At 41.8% G+C, this 21,194-nt stretch overlaps 1 protein-coding gene across 4 annotated transcripts; it reads right to left on the reverse strand.

Annotated features, from left to right (window-relative positions):
- Positions 1-219: 219 nt before the first annotated feature.
- Positions 220-18,529, reverse strand: cplane1 (ciliogenesis and planar polarity effector 1). Of its 4 annotated transcripts, none has more exons than XM_086187626.1 (50): positions 18,451-18,529; positions 17,386-17,531; positions 17,165-17,300; positions 16,933-17,052; positions 16,107-16,339; positions 15,883-15,986; positions 15,648-15,804; positions 15,458-15,561; positions 15,163-15,345; positions 14,782-15,034; positions 14,355-14,555; positions 13,464-14,230; positions 13,184-13,374; positions 12,722-12,802; positions 12,119-12,283; positions 11,846-12,013; positions 11,528-11,759; positions 11,301-11,437; positions 11,002-11,219; positions 10,758-10,922; positions 10,519-10,663; positions 10,323-10,432; positions 10,076-10,225; positions 9,864-9,975; positions 9,132-9,447; positions 7,930-9,042; positions 7,690-7,841; positions 7,513-7,598; positions 7,375-7,433; positions 6,941-7,217; positions 6,495-6,866; positions 5,751-6,395; positions 5,484-5,659; positions 5,323-5,407; positions 5,158-5,236; positions 4,755-4,889; positions 4,192-4,257; positions 4,010-4,089; positions 3,661-3,853; positions 3,314-3,573; positions 3,108-3,207; positions 2,753-2,914; positions 2,523-2,559; positions 2,259-2,402; positions 1,995-2,178; positions 1,856-1,908; positions 1,617-1,778; positions 1,150-1,289; positions 777-1,045; positions 220-674 (listed from the first exon to the last, which is right to left on the reverse strand). In XM_086187626.1, the coding sequence occupies exons 2-50, from the start codon at positions 17,464-17,466 to the stop codon at positions 528-530; spliced, it is 9,705 nt and encodes a 3,234-aa protein (XP_086043752.1). In that variant the 5' UTR covers positions 17,467-17,531; positions 18,451-18,529; the 3' UTR covers positions 220-527. The 4 variants fall into 4 exon arrangements, with proteins under 4 accessions (XP_086043752.1, XP_086043751.1, XP_086043753.1 ...); XM_086187625.1 differs by lacking the exon at positions 18,451-18,529 and adding an exon at positions 17,871-17,993; XM_086187627.1 differs by lacking the exon at positions 18,451-18,529 and adding an exon at positions 17,830-17,987 and having other exon boundaries at positions 1,995-2,175.
- Positions 18,530-21,194: the final 2,665 nt, after the last annotated feature.

A 21,194-nucleotide genomic window follows, 5' to 3' on the forward strand; every position in this document is an offset into this window, starting at 1 on the left:
GTAGTACGACAACGCTAATATATATAAAATACTAACACTGAATGAAACATCATCGGAATGTTTGTGGTTATCCTGCAATAACTAAATTAATAACTCAAGTTTCATAATTTATAAAGTAATTAGCAAACTATTCAAATGTACATAAACTGTAACATTTCATTAAAAACAAGAGGAAACCATCATTTACATTACCAAAATTTAGATATTTAATTGTACTGATAGTCACCTATACAAAAATAAATTATGAATGCAGGAAAAATATCAAACTGGCAGATGGCAACAAGTTCCATCTTTAAAAAGGACACCATTACAGATGTCTATGCAATAAATATATTACTAAATGTGATATGTAAGAAAATGAAATTGATAACATTACAAATTATTATTGGTGTGCACGACTCATAAAACTGAATCTGTTTCATTTTAATATCATGTTACAGAATTTACATTATGAACTGTTTTACCAAGCACATGAACTCTCAACTGATTTTTCATCCTGGTAATGTTGTTGTCAACTCCGCTTGAGCTCAAGAGTCCTCTTCAGTCACCATCCTCTCAATAGCATCCCAGTCTATCTTGCTGAGGACACTGCTGCTGTCAGAAAGGTTTTCAAGCCAATTCATCCCCGAAACACCAGCAACATCGTCCTGCTCATGCCTCAGCTCTGCTGAAACCTAAACAGAGTACAAAAATGTATTAGATAAGATATCATCACCGATCAGCAAAAATACATGTCAGGCATCTCTCTGAGAAACTGAAATAAAATAACTTTGTACAATGTTAGATTCAGACTCCTCTGGGATAAGCAACATTTCTGGAGAGCGCCGCCAAAGATTCAATGCTCCTCTCTCCCCTTTGCTCCTTGTCTGCTCCCTCTGATTTTCCTTCCTTCCAGGAGTCCCTCCTGAAGAACTTTTATTTCTCTGATTTCCAACATTCTGCTTCTCATCCCAGCCGCCAGTGTGAGGTTTATTGTGGGTCTTTGCAGGGGTGATCATGCCACGTCTGGTAATCTGACACATACGGTCCTTTGGCAGAGAAGTCACTGACAGCAAAACCATACATCAGTCACAGGTGTTCTGAGCTTAATTATTGACCGTTATGACAATAGTGGTGTATTATCAATCTCGCTGTATCTTATTATGACACCTGGTCTGTGAAGTCCAAGTCTCCTGCGGTCGTCTTCTGGACGTTGGTTTGCTGCTTCTGCAGTCCATGGACGAAGATGAGGCTGCGCTTCTGATGGGGACTTCAGAACTCTTTTATCATTGGCAAACACACTATAATCCCTAAGAGGAAGGCATGGCTCATTATGAAATCTGGCTCATTTCAGTTTTGAATGATCAGACAAGAAGGTTTTAACTTGAAATTGTGAAATGACTGAATAACTTTACATTCAACAACAAGTTTGGATCTTTGAAATAAAACTAGAATAATCATATCCTGCAGAAAATGAATCATAAATATGACTTTAAAAACTAGAACAGGTAGAAGGGAGCTTAAAAGAAGAAGAAATGTCCTTAAAAGAGGTAAACATTAGAGGACTGAAAGGTTTGTGTTGCTGTCAGTACACAGAGGAAAACAAAATGTTTTCAAGCTCTTGTGGCAGAGGGTACCTGTGATTGCTATGGGAGGGTGGAGCAGAACTGGCCCGTCTGGTGGTGAGGGGCACAGGAGTCACTGACAAACGAGGCTGGGCCAGTGGACTGGCAGCAAAGTCACTAGCCAAAGAACAGGCCTCGTTGGTCCTCCTGATAAACTGTTCCAAAAGCTCAGCCCTGTCATTCCAAAAGCAGAATTGAGTTACAGAAAAACACTCGCATGTCTCCAGTGCTCAAAGAAAACACACACATACCTTTTTTCCTCTCTGGTTCTTGGAGTGTTTTTTTGTTTTTTGTCTGTGGCTTTCTGAAGGAAACAAGAACACAGCAGATGAGTAACAATGTGGGTGTAATATCATGGAGCTCGTACTGTAACAACTTTAGTGATCTCACCGATGTTCCAGTGGTGGAAAAAGGTTTGCGCTCCTTCTCCCTCAGGCTTTCTCGGTGTTTCTGATAAACAGCCAGTCTTTCCCTCTGCTTCTGTCTCATCCACCTCCTCACTTCTCTTTTCTCATCATCCGGTAAGACACATTGTTTCTGTGACATCCAGCTATTCTGCTGCTGCCCTGGTCTGCTGTGGGCCACGTTATCACTCAGTTTAATGTCAGCAAGCTATTTGGGTGGTCATTTGAATCTCTTAACCTGATAGCTTACCTGCTGTTGTTGTGTGCAGTGTTCTGAAGCGGAGAGGAGGACAAATCCAGGTCAGTCAGGGATAAATATCCATCCCTCACCAATTCGTCTAAGATTTCAGCTGTATCAGATAGCCCACTTGGACTCAAATTCTCATCGGCCCATCTAGAGGTGGACAGAAGGAGAGAACAGTCACGCAAGTGTGAGAGAAAGAGAAAAGAAACAAGAACAATGTCAAGACATCCCAACTAATAAAGTCTTTAATTGAACACTACTTAAACTTACAATTGACATATTCCAGATGATCCAGTCTGATTAATCTCTGTGGAAGCAACACATCCATTACACAATCGACTTTAAATATCATGACTAAAGTGATAATAAGCAAGCATTAGACTACAAATATAACTGGTTATTTCATTTCCATTAAAAGCCTCAATTTATGGAAACAGTTGTTTGCTGTAATTCTTTTTTTCTTCGTTTTGAGGAAATTTATGTTTTAGAAGCATTATTACTTGAAGGTGTGTGAAGGGAGGAAGGACCGGCACTGTGAATAGGAGAAGAAGTACAAGGCCGCTGTCTTTTGGAGGAATTCGGGTCATTATGAACCAAAAGTTCTTCCAGGTTCTCTTCCTCTTCATCTTCACTTAGTTCAGTTCCAGTGTCAGACATCCAAACTGTTCAACACAGAGAATATCAAACAGTCTTAAGAGGGTTTTTGAAACAAAATTGCAGAAATAAATATTACTCAGTTAAACATGCAACTTGTCGAATATCATGTTATCATGCTTTCACGGATGTAAAAATCATTGAAAAGTTACAGTCAACACAAAGTATCTGCAGTATCATTAGCAATCCTTTTGGTCCTACCTTCCTCAGGGACAAGCAGTCTAACAGTTTTTTTTACTGTCGTGGCCTTCTTCCCTTCAGGTGCTGAGACTTGGGTGAGTTTGTCAATGGTGTTCACCAACTACACAGAAAAAAAGCATAAACCCCAAGGAATGATCAATTTCATTTATCTGCCAGCCTTTCAGTAAATTGGATAACGTGATAAAGAAAACCACAACTTTCTGTACCATTCTGGAGTTGACAAAGTCCTTCTCCAGAGAGTCTGCAATTTTCTGCAGTCCTGCCAACTGTGAATCCAGCTTTGACAGGGGAGATGAGAACCAGAACGTAGGAGCTGAGGAGGACTCACTGTGACGTCCTATGCTCGGTCTCTTTATGGCATTAACAATCTGAAAGCCAAATGGATCTACAGCATCTGGTGGAGTAACATTCTCTGGTTCCCGATTGGGATCCATATCATTAAATGAGGGAGACTCCTCAGGGATATCTACAAATATAAAAAAACACTATTTTAAATACAAAGTTTGGATATATTCCTGATATGTAGATACTGGTAAGAACAACATATCAAGACCTGGTAGCATGATGGGTTGTGGGATATTTTCTTGATCCGGAACAGAAGGTAGCACATCCACCACAGGAGTATCACCCCTGATGACAGATGTCGCCAGTACATGAAGCTGAGCAGAAGACAGGGAGGAGGGTTGCAAGTCCTGGTGTCGTGTCCCATCATCTAGATCCAAGACACTTAAGAAGTGGCGACCAAGCTGATCCAGAGGGGAGGAGGGGTAGAGTAAAATATCATGTGCATTGACTAAAAGTGAGAGCTAGTTAGACAACAATATTATTCAAAAAGAGGGACTTATTCATGAACAGTTTTCTATATGTAGTGTTGACTCCATATTGTATGTCAAGGCTCTTACCAGATCCTTGTTCTGTGACGGTGGGGTCTCTATAGTGTCTTGAACAGTGGGCTCACCCTGAATATTGCCAGAACTTTGTGCTAGGTAAAGAAAACACATGCGCACAGGAGGTTGAACTTTCCATTATCTCCACCAAAAATTACAAGCAGTATGCTGTCCTTGTACCCGCCATTTCAACTTACATTTAGGACCAGTGGCTGTCGAACAGGTTTGAGCAGAAACAGCCTTATCTACGAATGAAGGACAAGCTGAAAGAAAGAATAAGAGAAAGAGCTTCCTCAGTGAGATATTGTGCAGCAAATATTTGAAAGCCTTTTATTTTCTTCAAGGTTCCTAGAAAGTCAAATTCAAGCACTTACATGTAGGAGGAACATTTTCAAGCTTTTCCATCAAGAATTGTAATAACAAAAGCAAGTAGTACTGCACAGGCCCCGACGGCTGATTAATTCACTAACGTTTTGATGTTGCTCGAACAAAAAGAATGTCTTCACTGTTGTTTTTGTGATGATGCGCTAAGGTTAAAATTTCTTTGATGATGAAGACACATGTGCTCATGTTCTTCTTAAATAAGATCACAGTCCAGAGATTAAAGTCATGGGGCTGGCTGTAATGTAAAAACACTGCTGTTATTTCTATGTAACGTCAAAGAAATTTCATCAAAGTAATTACAACGTGATATTGTAAGATGTATGATAAAGATAAAAGTCTTTCATTGTCTCAACCCCTGACCGTCACCCTAACTCACCTGGATCTGTGTTAGTGAAAGCATCGTGACACTCTGGGGGTCTTTTGCATGTTGAAGCGAAGGCATGGAGCTCAGCTGCAGTGGACATGGCCTTGTCCAATAATCTCTGACCAGTCAGCGAAGAGTCAAAGGATCCTGACAGTTCAAGAACAGATCAGTACATTTTGAAATGGAAGATTGTTATGTTCCAAATTCAAGAACAATGTGATACTGTGCTCGTGATGCAAACAAGGATAGTCTCTCTGTAAAGCGCCTTGAAAGTTCTAAAAACAGAATCCAACTTGTTTTTTGCTTGCATGGTTATCATGAGGCTTAATAATTGCATAAGACATGAAAGACAAACTTGATCTAAATTAATTTAATCAGAATGTGTTCAGTGCAAATAATGTAATTTGATACGAACCAAGCTGAATCGCAATGTTCTCTACAGGGGCGATTTCTTCTTTGACTGTAGGCTCGTCAGTAACAGGCTCATCTTTTGTCTAAATAAAAAGAAATGATGGGGGCGAAACATTTTTACAGTGGTAGTAGCAAAACACATTTCCAGGAAGAATTACAAATGTACTACCTCTTGAGTGGGGATGATGGAATCATTTGGCTTAAATGTGACCTCTGATTTACTGGCCCTTTCAGCATTCTCTCGCCTCTTCTGCCTATAAATGATACACAGGAAACATAGTGAAGTAATCATCATTGAAAAAAATCAATAATATGGACATCTGTGTTTGCCTCTTGCTGGAGCTATGAGAGGTGGTTGCTCGTCTGTGATTTTCAACAAGTGGGTCTACTCTGAGCAACTGTAGTTGAGCCTCTGCAGCCCTTTGCCTTCCTATTATTGAAGCTGTCAGCTCCTCCATGGAGATGAGGTGGGTCATTTGGGGTGAAGGAGCTGCCAGGGGCATCATCTGTGATAGATAAACACCTGTGTTCAAATTTAAGTGCAAAATTGAATAGTACTGATTCAATGAATCTCATAGAAAAGGTAGGATTGCTCACCGGTTTAATTTCAGAGTCTATATGCAGCAGCTTGGTTTTTACCATCGGAGCTGCAGTGAAAGCAAACAGCCTGAAGGAAGACGGTAAGGGTAGTTTGGGGAATGGAATGTTTTTATCTGGGATAGGTTGAGAGTGCAGCAGACGGAAGCCCTGTGGCAGTGCAACACTAGGAGGTGGTGTAGCAGGAGGAAGTAGTGAGGATCTCTCCCAAGTCTGATTCTGGTGAGGGGCTCTCATCGAAGAGGATTCAGATGGAGGATTGCTGTTAAAACGGAGTTGTCTTTTTGGAACTGCAGACCCACTTCTTTTTTCCTGTTCAGGTCTCTTTGATGCAGTTTGGTCACTGTGTTTAAATTTGGGCTGATAAGGGTTTGCGATGGGCGGCATCTGAGGTTCAAGGGCTGAGGGAGAATGTAAGGCACACTGCTGTGGAAGTGGAGGACCTCTGAGCTGAAGTAACTTCAGGCCCAAACCCTGAGAGGGAGGATCAGTTTGTACACCACTTGCCATGACCACCGGGGCACTTGTAGTTGCATGACTGTTATCAGTAGTGGTTAGAAGCCCCTGGGAAGGAGGGATTAACTTCCCGCCTTCACTCAATTTAATTTCTGGGGACTCTGCTTGCACAGAAAGAGGTTCAAATTCCTGAAACAAAGGGAAAATGTAATTAGCTTGGTTTTACTTCCATATAAATAGAATCACTGATTGTCTCAAATTAAAAAACAAAATCATTGAAAGCCATACCTGATATTTTTCACCTGTACCGCTTGCAGTGCAGGGTATTCTGGTGTTGTGACACTGATCACCTGTAGGAGAGGGTTCTGCTGAGCTCTGTATGGGAAGCTGGTGTGCATACATGCATGCAGGTGCTTGACCAAACTGAGGGGCTTTTGAGTCTGAGCTTGGCACACATGCTCGTGTCTGAGATGGTAAAGAAACGGTAGCACGAACTGGTGAAACATTTTGTTGAGACATGAAATCGGCAGCGTAGGATGATGGCACATTAGGCAGCGAGGGATTCATGTTGGACTGGGCCATTGAGCAGTTCTGCTGGGCAACTTGCAGGTTGGCAAAAGAAGCTTCAAGAACCTCCATCAGGCTTATGTGGTTGATATGCTACAACACAGGAAATACATTTGAAGTAATGGTCAATCATGTCTATTAAGTCGAATCAGTCGGTCTGTTCTTACCTGGACCAGTCTGAATAAATCCTCCCCCAGCCGTTGCCTCATTGGTAGAGTCTGAGAGGATGATGGCTGACTGGGCTCAGAAGGAACCACAGTGGGTGCACCAGCACTGCAACTCTGGGGCTGAGGGTGTTGAGGACCTACTGGAGTGTTTGGGGGTAATGCTCTGCTTGAGTCAGAGCACTCTGCATGAACCACGTCCTCAGGCAGGACAGCTGGAAGGGCTTGGGTCTGTGGGTAGGGGGGGGCTTGTAGATCTTCAGCATGACTGTAGCTTAAACTAAAAAATCAAACAAGTAATTTCAACAATTATTGTTGATTCAGACATTTTTTAAGCCTGCAAATCAAAAGAACAAACTGAAATACTTCCTACGATCTTTACAGGTCGTCCAGCGAAGTGAAAACTAATAACAAATACTTTTACATTGGTAACTCACATAGATGTGGAACTGGTCATGTCTTTTGCTGCGACGTCCAAATCTGCAAGCTTTAAACTCTGAAAAGGACAAACATGGTCATGTGTATAATAAAAACCTCATACACAAATATTTCTTAATATTAAAGGAAATATTAACTGTCTCAGGTGTGCAGATGTTTCCAGCGATGTTCCCATTAGACAGTGACAATGACACCTCTGAGTCCTCATTGTCACTACTTTTCCCTATTGCGAATATCAACAGTGTTAAATCATCTTCTACTATACAATTTAGAATGTGCCGCATGTGTTGATTTAGATAGTTCTGGCATTGTACCTTCTTTTTCAGGGGTAACATCTAAATCACCAAAAGATGGTTGATGTGAACTTGACGGTCTCCTCTGATCATCAGAGGTCAGTTCATCTTGGTCAATAGTGAGAGATGTCCTGTGAAACATCAGTTCCTCTGGTTCATCAGCATAAGAACCCCTACAGAAAGAAAGTATATAAAAACAGAAGGTTCTTCCATCTAATCTATATAGCTTAATATTGAAAAAAAAAAACACGGAGCACTCACATGGACTCTTCTTTTTGCTGCAGCTTGTAATCAAGGCCAGTGATGGGAGTGTTGGCTGATCCAGGGTAGCCTGTATCCACACTGCTCTCCCTTTCCAGCTTCTTATCCACCTCCAGCTGCAGCACTGGAGAGACTGCCCATTGTGTTTCTGGAACTTGGATGTTGGCGCTGAAGTTGTCAGTCTCATGTAGACCAGTGTACCTGCACTCCAGCAGGCTGAGAGAAGTGAGGACAGCAGGCACTGTAGCTCTGACACGAATGACTACTCCTTCATCAGGTGGTTGTCCATCTCCTTCTCCCTTCAACTTCTTTTTGCCATGATGTCCCACTAGCACCCTCCTATCAGCCCAGCGCAACATCCACTCAAGCAGCCTGCCCAGGTCTGGGAATTGAGCCTCTAATTTAGGATCCAGGACCTGCTGCAGTTCTATTACAGCTTCAGCAGATGTTGAGGAGTGAAATGTGAGGCCATCTGATGGCTGCCTCGTGAGAAAGGCACTTTGATTAATGTTAGCATCACAACCAGAATGACCTCCCATCAGTCTTTGGTCCAAAGACACACTGCCCTTTTGTCTGAGGCCAAATAAACCAGTCTGACTTCCAGCTCTGAGCCAAGGGAGAGGAGAGCTAGAAAGGTTTGCCCTGGATATGGAAGTTTGCAGCTCAGATGGTGTCCCTTGTTTCATGGGCATGTAGCAGCAGCCAGCTCTGAATATTGGAGGCTCATTGTTCCTGTGTTTCCTAAGATGCTGCTGCCCATCTCTTTCACGCCGATGCATGGTTGTGAGTACATCAAAGGTGAGAGAATGCAACTCGCTCTTCCTCAGCCTGGAGCAAAAGGCCTTCAACAAAGGAAGTTCACCAACTGAATCCCCTCCATCATTATTATCCTTCTCCAGTACGTAGCTGAGGAAGAGCTCCAGGAAATTTAAATATTCTTCATCTTCCAACTCAAATTCCCAGGTACCAACCACTGGAGGGGAGGACAGCATCACATGTCGGTCTCCATTCTCATCAGCGTTGCCTGCATGGTTCTCTTCCTTAATCACCTTGTCAATTTTAACAGCAGACCTTTTTGCGTTCTCTCTTTCTCGAACTTTTGCTTTTGCCCCCCTAAAAGAACAACACAAAGCACAGAATAAGCCACAAGGCATAAATCTGACTCCTCTGTGCGATGTCAAAGGTTATACTGCACCATATACCTGGTTATGGATCTGCTGTGTTGGTCAGGAGACACAGCCTCAGATGTGGTCTCCAGTGTGTCCCCATCACTGCAAAGTGGGGGGAATCCACAGTCTGTTAAGGTGCTGGTGCTCAAACTTGTACCCAGTGAGAGCTGCCTTAACATGGCCATCCCATGCTTGCTTCCCCTGTCCTCCTCTTCCTCCTCTTTCTCCCACAGATGTAGCTCAACGGGTGCCAAGTGCCTCTGCAAACGCCCAAGGTGTTTTCTCCTCTGCCTGAGTTTGTCTTGAATCAGAATCATCATCAACTCACTTGCCTCCTCTTTTTCCTCATCTAGACAAGAGACATGAGTTGCAATGTTAGACTCTTTAAAGGGGAGGGCATTCACTGCAAAATTTCATGACGACTTTGCAAAAAGTAAACTCAAATATTTATTTTCCTGAAAAAAAAAATTTCTTGCATTGACTCACTATTAATTATAAATTTCTATAACTTGAAATATCATGAAAAAATTAATGCATTAATCATTATGTAGTTGCTCTTTATGGGTTGATTTATAAAATTATGAAATTTGATTCAACAGTAAGGTGGAATGACCACAGGATCAAAACATACACATTGTCTCCATTTATTTGTCTTCAATTTTAAATTCTCTAAAGATTCTTACCAAGAATTCAACACAAGAACAATTAATCTTCACAAACTATCGTTGTGTGGGTAAATTTCTCAAAAAGTGCATGTGTTCATACCAAGGACATTACAGTGCCTGAGTCTCTGCAGCAGTGAGTTATACTTTTCTCTCAGAGGAACTCTGACGGACTCCTCCTCCTTGAGGAAAGCATGTACCAGAGTGTCTGCCACCTAAGACGAAGAGCAGCTGAGCATGAGAAATGCACTCACTCAAGGTCATTCTGTTTTACTTTGATAAATGTGCATGCGAAGAAAAAACAAGAAACACCACCAGAGCATCAGGAGGTAGTTCAGAAATGAGGCTGAGCAGTATGTCCTGGAGGATTTCCTCAGAGTTGAGGAAGTGAGAGAAAGGCAGATAACGACGAGCCCAGAGAAGAGCATCCACACAGGCGGAGTTTACCTCTGAATCACTGGGGATCTAAAGGACATGTATTCAAACAAATACTTCAAGGGCAAAGATGGCTGAGGATATTTATACATAAACGTGTCCTGCACATGAACACAAATGTGTATACCTGTTCGTCTCTTCTGTGCTGTCTGACAGCCTGATATTTCCTGCAGGAAATAGAAAGCTGATCCCTGACATGAAGCATCCAGCATAACCCACACAGCTCTCTGAAACAGACTAAAGTAGGGATAAAGATTAAAACTAATATCTGAAAGTTAATAAGCGCCAAAGATATCCACCATACACTCTGAGTGGCATCTTACTAATAGTCTGAACGGTGTCAGGGTCCAAGTTTTTATCTTTTTTATGCTGAGTGAAGAATCCACTGCGGGTGACAAACTTCATCAGGCCCTCTGAGAAAGCCTTCTCCTGTTCAGCAGCTGATGGATAGGCGTACTTCTTTTTAATCTAAAAAAAAAAAAAAAAAGAGCAAAACATAAATTTCAGTACCATTTAAGATAGTTTGGTAATCAGATGAAGCCCTTTCAGCACTGGGAATTACCTTGTATAGTATGTGTCTTGCACGGCGAAGATGGCTGATATACCACTGAGCAGCAGGGTGGCAACAGTGAGCAGATCTCAGCAGTAACAGTAATCTTTGGAGAACTCCGGACACTTTGTGACGTGCTTTTATTTCTGCAAACTGCCCTAAAGGGCCAACTGGATCCTGAAAATCATGCGCATTTTATTTGATTAGAGAGCGTACAGATAAAAACAAGAGAGGGATTATCTTTTGTGTTATGTACCTGTGTGTTGGGGGAAGGCTGCGGACAGTAAAGAGGTGGAGAGGGAAGATAAAGCCCATTGTGCACCAACGCAGGCAGGCAAGAACATAGGTCTTTGGCTGTGCCCAACAAGGAAGACAAGGGTGAGGACATAACATTCACTCCAGCCATGACTGACGCCTTCAGAATCTCCCGCAGAGAAACCTGTAACAAGTCCCAGTCTCCTCCTTCCAACGGGTCTTGTAAAAGAGACAAAGTAGTCATAGATTAAGATTGAGGCTTTTACTGTGGTCATGTGACAGCTGTCAGGTTCCACTGACCTGTAAAGCTTTTTACAGCACAATTGTCTTTGTGCTCTTGTAAGTCAGCATTGCTGCCAAGAAGACACTCCAGTTCTGCCTGGAAAATGTTTTCAGGTTCTAAATCTGCTGGGAGGTGAAGCTCTCTCCGGTTAATCCTTGAATAAAAGGCACACAATATCCTTGTGATAAAATATTTACAACTGACTTCTTAATTCCTTGATAATACTGTATGTTTACACACTGACCGAGCAAAGTCAAAGTGGTCAGTGCAGTAGCTGGTATAAGCCAGGCTGACAGAAGCTGCTGTTTTCCAGTCTCCTAGGTGATAAGCTAACCACACTGCCTCAGGAAGCAGCCCCCCGAGCAGGAGGAGGTCCTGGGCGTAGTCCACAGTCCACACTTCTGACATCTGCTGTTGTCGAACTGCTCTAGCTACCTCCTTCTGGCACAGTGGCATTAAACGCCCAACTTTGGAACCTGGGGGAAAAAAAACAAAAAAACATTGTCAAATATAAATTAAGTAAAAATAATAATTTAAGAGGTAATTCATTCTGGAAACACACCATGAGTTAGATGTATTGGGGGCAGGATGGCCACAGTGTGAGGGGGGAGGATGAAGAGTGGCTGATTGGTGAAGTAGGAGGCCATGAATCTCCCCAAAGTCTGAATAACAGCATAGGCTGCATCACTGTGAAGATCGGGGGGCAGCCATGGACAAGGAAGAGAACCAGCTGCAGGACGCAGAGACATAGCTTATAACTAACATGTCAAGATCACATGTCATCAATATGACAAAATACTCTGGCTTAAAAACAGCACTATCTGCAGTAATAAACCTGTCACGCAAGCTGTGTTGCCTCTCAGGTGTCCAGACCGGTGCAGTATTAGAGAAGCCATGTGGTCAACTAACTCCTGGGCTTCTCTAAGGTGGTACTGGGACAACAGGCTGTACAGGAGTGCCAGACAAAGCCTCGTCACCTGGAAGACACTGCGGTGGCAACCTAACAGACATTTCAGGGTTAATACACAAGCTTTAAATAAAACGTTTCAATGATCAATTTTTATGACCAAACATTTTCTGAAACATCTATGTAAAAATGAAAAATGAGTGGAAATATCCATTTAAACATTTACCGATGTATATTTCGCTGAATTAATGACAAATCATGCTATTTTTCATTAAATTCTTTGACTTCACTCCAAATAGCCGCAACAGATTTTCCCTGTCAATCTTACAGGAATTTATGAAGCAAATTTCCATGACTTTTCCACAACATTCTGTCATTGTTTTTTTCCCCAAATCCTCTCCAGGCCTGGAAATTGCCACTCTCAATTTGCAAACAAATGTATCAAGTTTTTTAAGGTTATATGAACACTGCCTGAATTATCATTTCACATTTTTGTTGCTATAAATGGAAAAGTGAATCCAGGATTCTTACTTTTTTTACTCTCCTCCCAAATTTCTGATCGCCATGTATCAGCACTGTTGGAGTACACGCCACACAGGTAAAGATGTTCACCTGGTGAGACAAAAATGAAATATTTAGTTTAAGAACAAAAATGTTCACATGGACCCAAAAATGTTTTTTGAATTTTAAATCTTCTTAATAAGGAAACCTGCAGACAGAGTCAAAATAAACTTTCTGTAGCTTTAGCTAATCTTGTAGAAATTTGATTTTTTTTTTGTTTACTGGCTATATTGTCACCATGGTGCATTTGAACATAAATAATCCCAAAAAAATGCTTCAATATCTCTGAAATACTACAATTCAGCGCTGACTTGCTATCATTGCTCAATTGTCAATGTCCATTTACACATTAAGCTGCATTGAACAATAAATGAAGTTCCCAGAAAAGAGCCTTTTCCCGAATCAGATATATTGTTTTTATCTAACTGTGACCTGGGTAGCTGAGTAGTGTCGGACCCTCCTCAATCCTTTCCCCTGAGGCTTGAAGAGCTATTTGGATCTGGGAAATGATGACAGACATGCGCTGCTGTTCCTCCTCCCACCCATCACAGCCTTTTAAGACTTTCAGTTCCTTCATGTATTGCTGAGTAATCTCATATAGCCACTGCCACACTCTGAACAACCTGGATGAAAAAGAAAAAAATCTCTTTGAGACAACGTTAATTTCAATATTTTACTCAGATATGTGAAAAGCCACTGAGACTTGCTCTACCTGCTGGACGGTCGCTGAGGGACCTGCGGACCCTGATATACAAAGTCAGCTTTCCCTTCCTTCTCATCCTGGAGCAGAGGCATATAGTAAATTTCTGAAGGCCAGCACTGCAGTGTCTGAGAAAGGGGCTCTTTTTCCGCTGAGGACCACACAGTTCTTGACTGCAGGCTGTAGGTGTGATCAAGGGACCCAGAGACCAGCTTTAAGATAAGCACAGCTGTGGATAAACTTTGAGATGAGAGCTGAGCAGTCTGGTAGGAATCAGGTTGAGGGGTGAGCAGCAGGCGTAGCAGCTGTTTACTGAGCTCTATCATCAGTCCCAGGCACTGCGGCCCATCAGAGTGGGTGCCATCCCATGGAAGAAAAGAGAGAAGTTCTTTCAGGAGCTGCAGGAGGTGAGTAGAAACTAGAGAGGTCCTTTTCTTTGAGTGGACTGTAGGGTTGGACATCACATGGAGTAAGGCAGCAAATTGCAACACACAGTTCAGAGTGAACTTCAGCAAATGTGATCTGTTTTCCACTGTGTTTCCCAGAGACATGCTGAACACCCAGGTTGTTAGCAACCTGCTCTGGATCTTCCCCAGTTCTTGGTGAGGATGAGTCTTCCTCTCTGTTTCATGATTTGGACTAGAGACAAGTCTTGTGTCGTTGTTTGTGTCCAGTGCATGTATCGTATCAAACATGGAGGCAAATTCAAGTCGACCGCCATCCTCTACGTGAGAACCAGCAGGAGGTCCGTCTACATCAGAATCATCCTCAAAGAAAGTCTGAGAAACCAGACACACAAACATTAGAATTAAATAATATAATTATCACATGTCGTATCGTAGTGTGTACATTTACAGATGAAATCTCAAGCTATAGTTTTCTATCTGATCCCATTTGACAGACCTGCATTCTATCTAGAAGCTCCTTGGTGCCACCAAATGTCCCCTGGTCTTGCAGGAAAATAGGCAAAGTGGATTCGCCTGTGGCTGCTGACATGATTGAGCCTGTGGTGTTTGGCCCACATGTAACTGTTGATTTGATGTCCTCAAAGTTGCCATACAGATTCAGGGGAGATACAGACTCCAAACAGGTCCTCACATGAGTCTGAAATCAGTAAGTGTAAAGGTGTACTGTCAGGAAATGTCCTGCAGAATTCTTCCAATCCTGAATTAAAAAACACCACCCACCCATGTAGATCAAATCCGGTGGCTTCGTAAGGAATGGGTTATAATGAGTTACTCTTACTTCATCATTACGCACTTTTAAGAGCAATTTCAAATAAAGACTCCAAAAAATATAGTATGTACTTAGATGTCAGTTCCTGGTTTACCTCCTGTGATTTATTCAGAAACTGATAGGCCTTCTCGATGTCCTTGCTGGTGTTCTTCAGCAGAGTTTTCAGCAAAAGGGCCGCAGAAGGTCTCCCTAAAACCCTCAAAACTGTGGCCATGTAGCCATCAGAAACAATGAGATACAAAAGCCGTGGATGCCAGGTCACAGAGTACCGCTGCCTCATGACATCCTGCACTGACATGCTAGAGCTGGACAGTGAAGCCTCTGCATTCCCAGCGGACACTGGCGGCCTACAGGGAGAATGACCAACCATAGATGGGTGAAAAGAAAGAAGTAAAAACATGAGCCCAAACAAATCGATAACTGAGCTAATGTGTGGCAGGAAAAAAAAAAAATTCTCATGAGTCTATATACTGACCGGTAAGTGACCAGTGGGTGCAGAGGTAGGAAGTGTGCAGGCCCAAAGTCAACATTGCAGCCAGAGCTTTTTAGTGTGAGAAGCTCACTGAGGCGAGCCAACATAAGAAGAGAGCCTCTCTTCAGAACACAGGCCAGGAAAAGGCCGTCAGGTGACCAGCTCACACTGCCCACCCAGTAAGACCTAAAACCACACAAGTCAAGGAAGCCTTTACAAAATAGTAAAAACATTCTTGAGATACTGAATTCATGCACACTACCAAACTGCTCTCAATAGTAACATATGCAAACCATACCTTATATATTTAGGGGGGATATCCCTGATTTTGCTTCCACATCCTCCCAGACCAACTGATATAGAGACAAAATTCTGAGAGCTCACAAAGAGGACCTGTGTTGCCTGTAAAACAATTTTCATGAACATTTATACAAATGAACCTGGAACAAACTGTTCAAGATGTGGCAACCAGGGATTGAGATACTAACCTTAGGCTGTTTCTGATTTAGAACAACTGCTAACAGTTGGCCATCAGGAGAGAAAGCTGGCACCAGTGCTCCTCTGGATTTCACAGGTTGGCAGACCGGAGTCAGATGAGACATGGGGTATGTCTTGGTAGCCCATCGTATGCTGTATCCCACAGAACTACACAAAGAAATGCACAACCATAAGTACCGTAAACCAAGCGCATGTCCTGACTGTTACATGGAGCTGCTCACCCACCCAACTCTCATATGACCTTCCTCCCACTGAATTTTCAGGCAGGTGATGATAAGATTCTTTGCAGATGTGAAGACAAACGCTGATAAGCAGGCATCCCCAATAGTCTGTATGGTAAAGTGGAGTAGTGCATACATAAAATGGAGCATATATAGAAAACAACCCAATAGAGAAATGCGAAGAGAATAAATGTTGTCAAAAGGTGCCATTCAACAAGTAGAACAAACCTGTGTTTTCACAAAGATGGTGTGTTGGGATGCTTCTTTATCTTGCTGAGAGGGCAAAATGGTATCTGGAAGAGGCTGTATGTGTGCCCAGTGCCCCTTTATGGTTCCATCACGTAACCCTGTCAAATCCCTGAGATCGGTACACTCCCACAGGAGCACCAGGCCAGTCGTGGCTGCCAGCAGCACACGTGTCCCATCCCCGCATATCTGGACAGATAGACATTTGGAATTTCCTGTAAAATACACACACACATTAATGCAAGAATTGATATTTCCATGAATTGTAGCAAAAGAACTGAGTTTAAAACAAATCATTGCATCAATACATTAATACTGCACATTTTCAATACACAAGGAATACGCCAATGCACGCATTCCGCAGTGACTTTGATTTTTTTTTACCACCCAAATTTTTTCAGGTGATTCTTGAGTCCCAGTGGAGGGTGATGACAAGTCTGAACAAATTCCCTGTAAGTGTTCCTAAGATAACGTATTCATGTAAACTGACACTGACCTTGTCCTTTGACCAGGGAAATCTTTACAGTTATAAATTTCTTCAAGGCAGTACAGAGATGTCGTATTCATGACAATACGACAGAGGAGAGGTAACTTTGACCTTTAACAACCAAATGCTTTTCCGTTCATCCTTGAGTCCCCCTGGATATTTGTGCCAAATTTGAAGAAAGTCTCAAGGCCTTCTACAGGTGTCACATATCAAATTTTGGGTTTGGGGACAACCCAAACCATAATTCCTCCAAAATATTGGTGTCACTCACACAGAGGCATAAGAACACTGGTATGATACTGACGCACACACAGCACCGACCTTGAATAGAACTAATCATATCAACCACTTCTGGAACTGCTGCAGCAATCTTCAGCAAGTCCTTGTCTCTGTTCCACAGGAACAGCTCTCCTGAGCCCAGAAGCCCACAAAGCCACATGCCTGGAAAAACACACACACACACACACACACACACAAAATCTGAGTCATGTATTATCAAAATTGACAGGTGACATCATGTCTTACTATCCCCTGATGCAATCAATGACCTCACCGTTTTGGGATGAAGCCATTGTCACCACATTGTTGAGCAAAGGATGGAGTTTAGGTGTCCTCTTCTTAGTGCGACCAGACACCATGTTGATCTCACTGATCCGTTTGTCATCTAACAGGAAAACAGACTCCTTCTCCTAATGTGGGACACATTACAGATTAAAATCATTTCACGGTGGACGTAATAAAGTTATTTCTCATCAAATGCTTCGGTTACTTTACCTGTCCAAGCCAGCAGAATCGCGGCCATGGTTTCTTCCTTTTGATGCTTGATGACAAAACCACCTCTAGATTCAGCTCCATGTTTGAGCAGCGGCATGTGTTCTTCCCTGGGTTACAGTATTCAGGAGTGGGTCACGGAGATCTCGCTATGGGAACAAAAAAGGGGTAAAAGTACTTAAAATAACATTGTTTTCTTTACTAAAATTCATTCTAATGCTTAGTGTTACTAAAATATAACTATCCACCTTAAAAGGTTTACATGGTATCAGTTTACATTCTAAGCAAATATCGACAGCCTAACCGACATTCATGGATCGGTTCAAATCATGATTCTCCTCTATTTGCTAAACGAACGCCATCACTTGGCAAATCAAGCCGTTAGCGTTAGCCACCTAGCTAACTCTACTTGCTGTGAAGAACAGCGGTCGCGAAAAAAAGCCTTACCAGATTATTTAAACCATTTTGGTAACATTTGTTATACTGACATGTTGTGCTCAATTCCTCGGGTTGCATAATAGTGATTATATCTACGGTATAACATGTTTTAGCGTAATTAATCGTGATGTAATTCGAAACTCCCTCCGCTTCTGTAGCTAGAAATATTTCCCATGAACCTCTAGGAGGAAGCTTTACAGCGTTGCTGTAGGAACGTAGAGTGGGATGGACAACAGTCGACTAACTGGAGGGACAAGCGTACTGAATGAACATTGATATTTTTAGTGTATTTTATTTTCTTAGTTAAACGAGTTAAAATAAGACATAAATACACAAAATAAATTGAACAAATAGGCAGTGCTGCACAAATTCTTTTTGGAGTCAAAGGTCGTGTTAACACAGTTTTACTGCTCTGAGTATGACCTCTTAAGGTTGGCAGGCTTCAAAGTTAAAAGTTGATCGTCTTCATTGGGTTTTGTCATATTTTCCATGCAAATTCTTTTCCCTCTAACTAAATAGTTAATGATGGTTTCAGATAGATGTAATGAAATATAGCATTTGTTTTGAAATATAGTGGAATTAAAGTACAGCGCTCCTTAAAATGCCAATACTGGAGTAAAATACAGATACCTTGACACCGTATTCTATGAAGAGGTGGGCCTCAGCAGGAAAGATTGGGATCCCTGAGTTAAATTTTTAAAAAACTAAATAATGTTGCACAAGCGCATTTTTTACCAGCAGATGGCAATGTTACTATAAAGATTACTGCCCATCGTCTTACAATGGCAAGGGTTTTTAGTTCACATGAGAGCCAGCTCCAACTACAGCAGGAAAGAGAAGGAGGCAGATAAATGCTGCCATGAGAGGTTTTTGAACTTTGTCTCTGATCTATTGCAGACATCTCTCCACAAGGTCCATTTCCTGTGAGGGACCATCCATCCATCCATTTTCTATACCACTTAGCCATTAAGGGTGGGGGGGGGGGGGTGCTGGAGCCAATCCCAGCTGACATTGGGCGAGAGGCAGGGTTCACCCTGGACGGGTCACCAGTCTTGCTCAAGGATATTTCGACATGGTCAGCGGGGGAAGTGAGGGTAGGACCAGCAACCCTTCGGTTGTTAGATGGCCACTCTACCCCTGACATGACAGTCTATGTGAATGTGTGTGTGTATGTGTGTGTGTATGTGTGTGAGTGTGCGTGCACGTGTGTGTGTGTGCGCCCACGTGTGTGTGTGTGTGTGTGTGTACAGTAGTACTAGTTGCTTGTCTCTTTCAGAGCTAACATGGGCAGTGTGAACCTTAAGTAATTCAGGCTCTTACTGGCTACAGGGAGTTATTAGCTGGCCCCTCTGCCCCTGCATGTATTTAATTACCTTTGCGCTCCCCCTCTTTTCATGGTGATGGAGATGACGGCAGCTATTGCCAATAGGTAAAAAGAGGAGACTTCAACAGACCTTAATTGGTCCATTTGCTTCTGCCTGCCAGGTGCAGATGCAGCTCTTTATTACTGTCACTGCCAGCTTCTTAGTGGTCTCATTAGGATCTTCTTTAGAGGAAGAGCTTGAGTGTGTTCATGATGACATGGCTAAAACAGAATAATAATGTGGTTGCGTTCAAGAAACAATCATTTACAGCCTTAAAGACTACATTCGTTCAACAAGCTTAGCTTCTGTGTTTAATTTGCTTTATTAATACTATAGAGCCAAGTTAACTTTATTATCACCCTTGAAGAGCTCATTATTTAAAACAACTAATTGGGTCTAGATGCATCCTTTAATCCATTCCTTAAGACCTCCATGACAGATTCATTTGTTACGGGGCTGTTTTTCCTCAAAAGAACCATTCACAAATGCTTACAAAAAGAAGTATTTTTATAAAATATTGTATGGCCCAATTAAAGAATATAAGGCAAGAAGAATGCAATTCTAACACTTAGGAGAAGTGACTGTTTTTGCTCATAGATGTTATGTTTTAATCATAAACCCACAGATGTTAATGACAAAAAAAAACAAAAAAACCTTTAATAAATATAACATAAAATGTTCAGATCTTTCGACGATAAGCTAACTGCTTCAAATCCTGTCTCATTTGCTTCATAACACATGCAGATTAAATAAAAGAACTCTTCTTTGTGAAATGCACTTTTGTCCATCCTCCCCAAAGCCAGACAAGAGGACGGCTACCTTTCTCTCCTCTGTCCTGCTAGCTTAGCCTAGCATTAGTTTAGTGCATTGACTGGTAGTGGATGGAAAAGTGTTCGTATCTTGCTAGTTCAGCTTCCAAAACTTGTACTTTCTGTGTATTCTTGTTCAAATACCTAAGTTTTTTTCAGAAAGACGTAACAATGATACAAAATAATTGTCATAATTTTTTTTCCAAGTAGCCATGTTTAGTAGAAGGAGTCTCTCCTCGAGTAGGTCATGAATGTTTGCTTGTTTTGTGTCTGATTATAACATTGCGATATCTTCTACTTTTAAATTGTTATTTCATTAAAAAATGTGATTCACAAGTCAAGTGTTTCAAGAAAATACTGTTATGGAGGAAAGTGCATTTGATGATTTTTTTTCTTCCAAGGAAATATGCTAAACTGCTCATCTGCTCAAATTATCGTGCTAAGCTAACTAGCAGGTATCTGTGAGTCTCAGCTCCCCACTGCACCCGCAGAGGAGAAAAGGGTAGCTATCTTTTTATCTGCCTCTGGGGAAGATTACAAATTATCATATTTCCCAAAAAGGTTGATGTGGTTCTTTAAATTCAGAATATGCCACAACATCCTTTTAAACAACAGATCAAAGAAGGATAATCAAGGTAGGGAGTGATTTAAGTCTATTGTAATTTCTGCCAACACAGATGTTTGGCTTTTTTTGTTTTGTTTTTTTTGTTTTTGTATTTCTGGATAACCTTCATACACACTGAACAGTTATCAAATTTCTAGAGTCATTATCATGTGTCTGACCGCAGAGGTGTAATGTTAACATAATGCTCCTCAAATGCGTACTAAAGATGGAATCCTTTTAGCTTTCCCCCTCTACTGTACATCTTCAGTGTTCAATATAAGCACATCAGTTGGCATGGTAACCTCATTTGCCATCTGCAGGCCTATTCATACGAAAATGACACTCAGGGAGCTGTCAAGAAACAATTTAATAATCTCCCTTAAAGCAACAGCAGGGCCGAGGATGTCTCAGAGCGTGCTGTGTGCTCGACTGTCTTTCTCAGCAAACAACACCTCACTTTGATGGGATGGATTTGGATGTTGGTTTCTCATTTTTGTGTCTGCGCTGGAAAGATTTCTTACTTTGTGAAGTGCTGAGTTCAGCATTTTATGTTAAATGTTCAAAGATTAAAAGGGTGTTCAAGGCTATTTCCGCGCT

The sequence above is a fragment of the Aulostomus chinensis genome, chromosome 19, assembly GCF_037954235.1.
Source record: "Aulostomus chinensis isolate RoL2024-O1b breed Wild chromosome 19, RoL_Achi_v1.0, whole genome shotgun sequence".
NCBI lineage: Eukaryota > Metazoa > Chordata > Actinopteri > Syngnathiformes > Aulostomidae > Aulostomus > Aulostomus chinensis.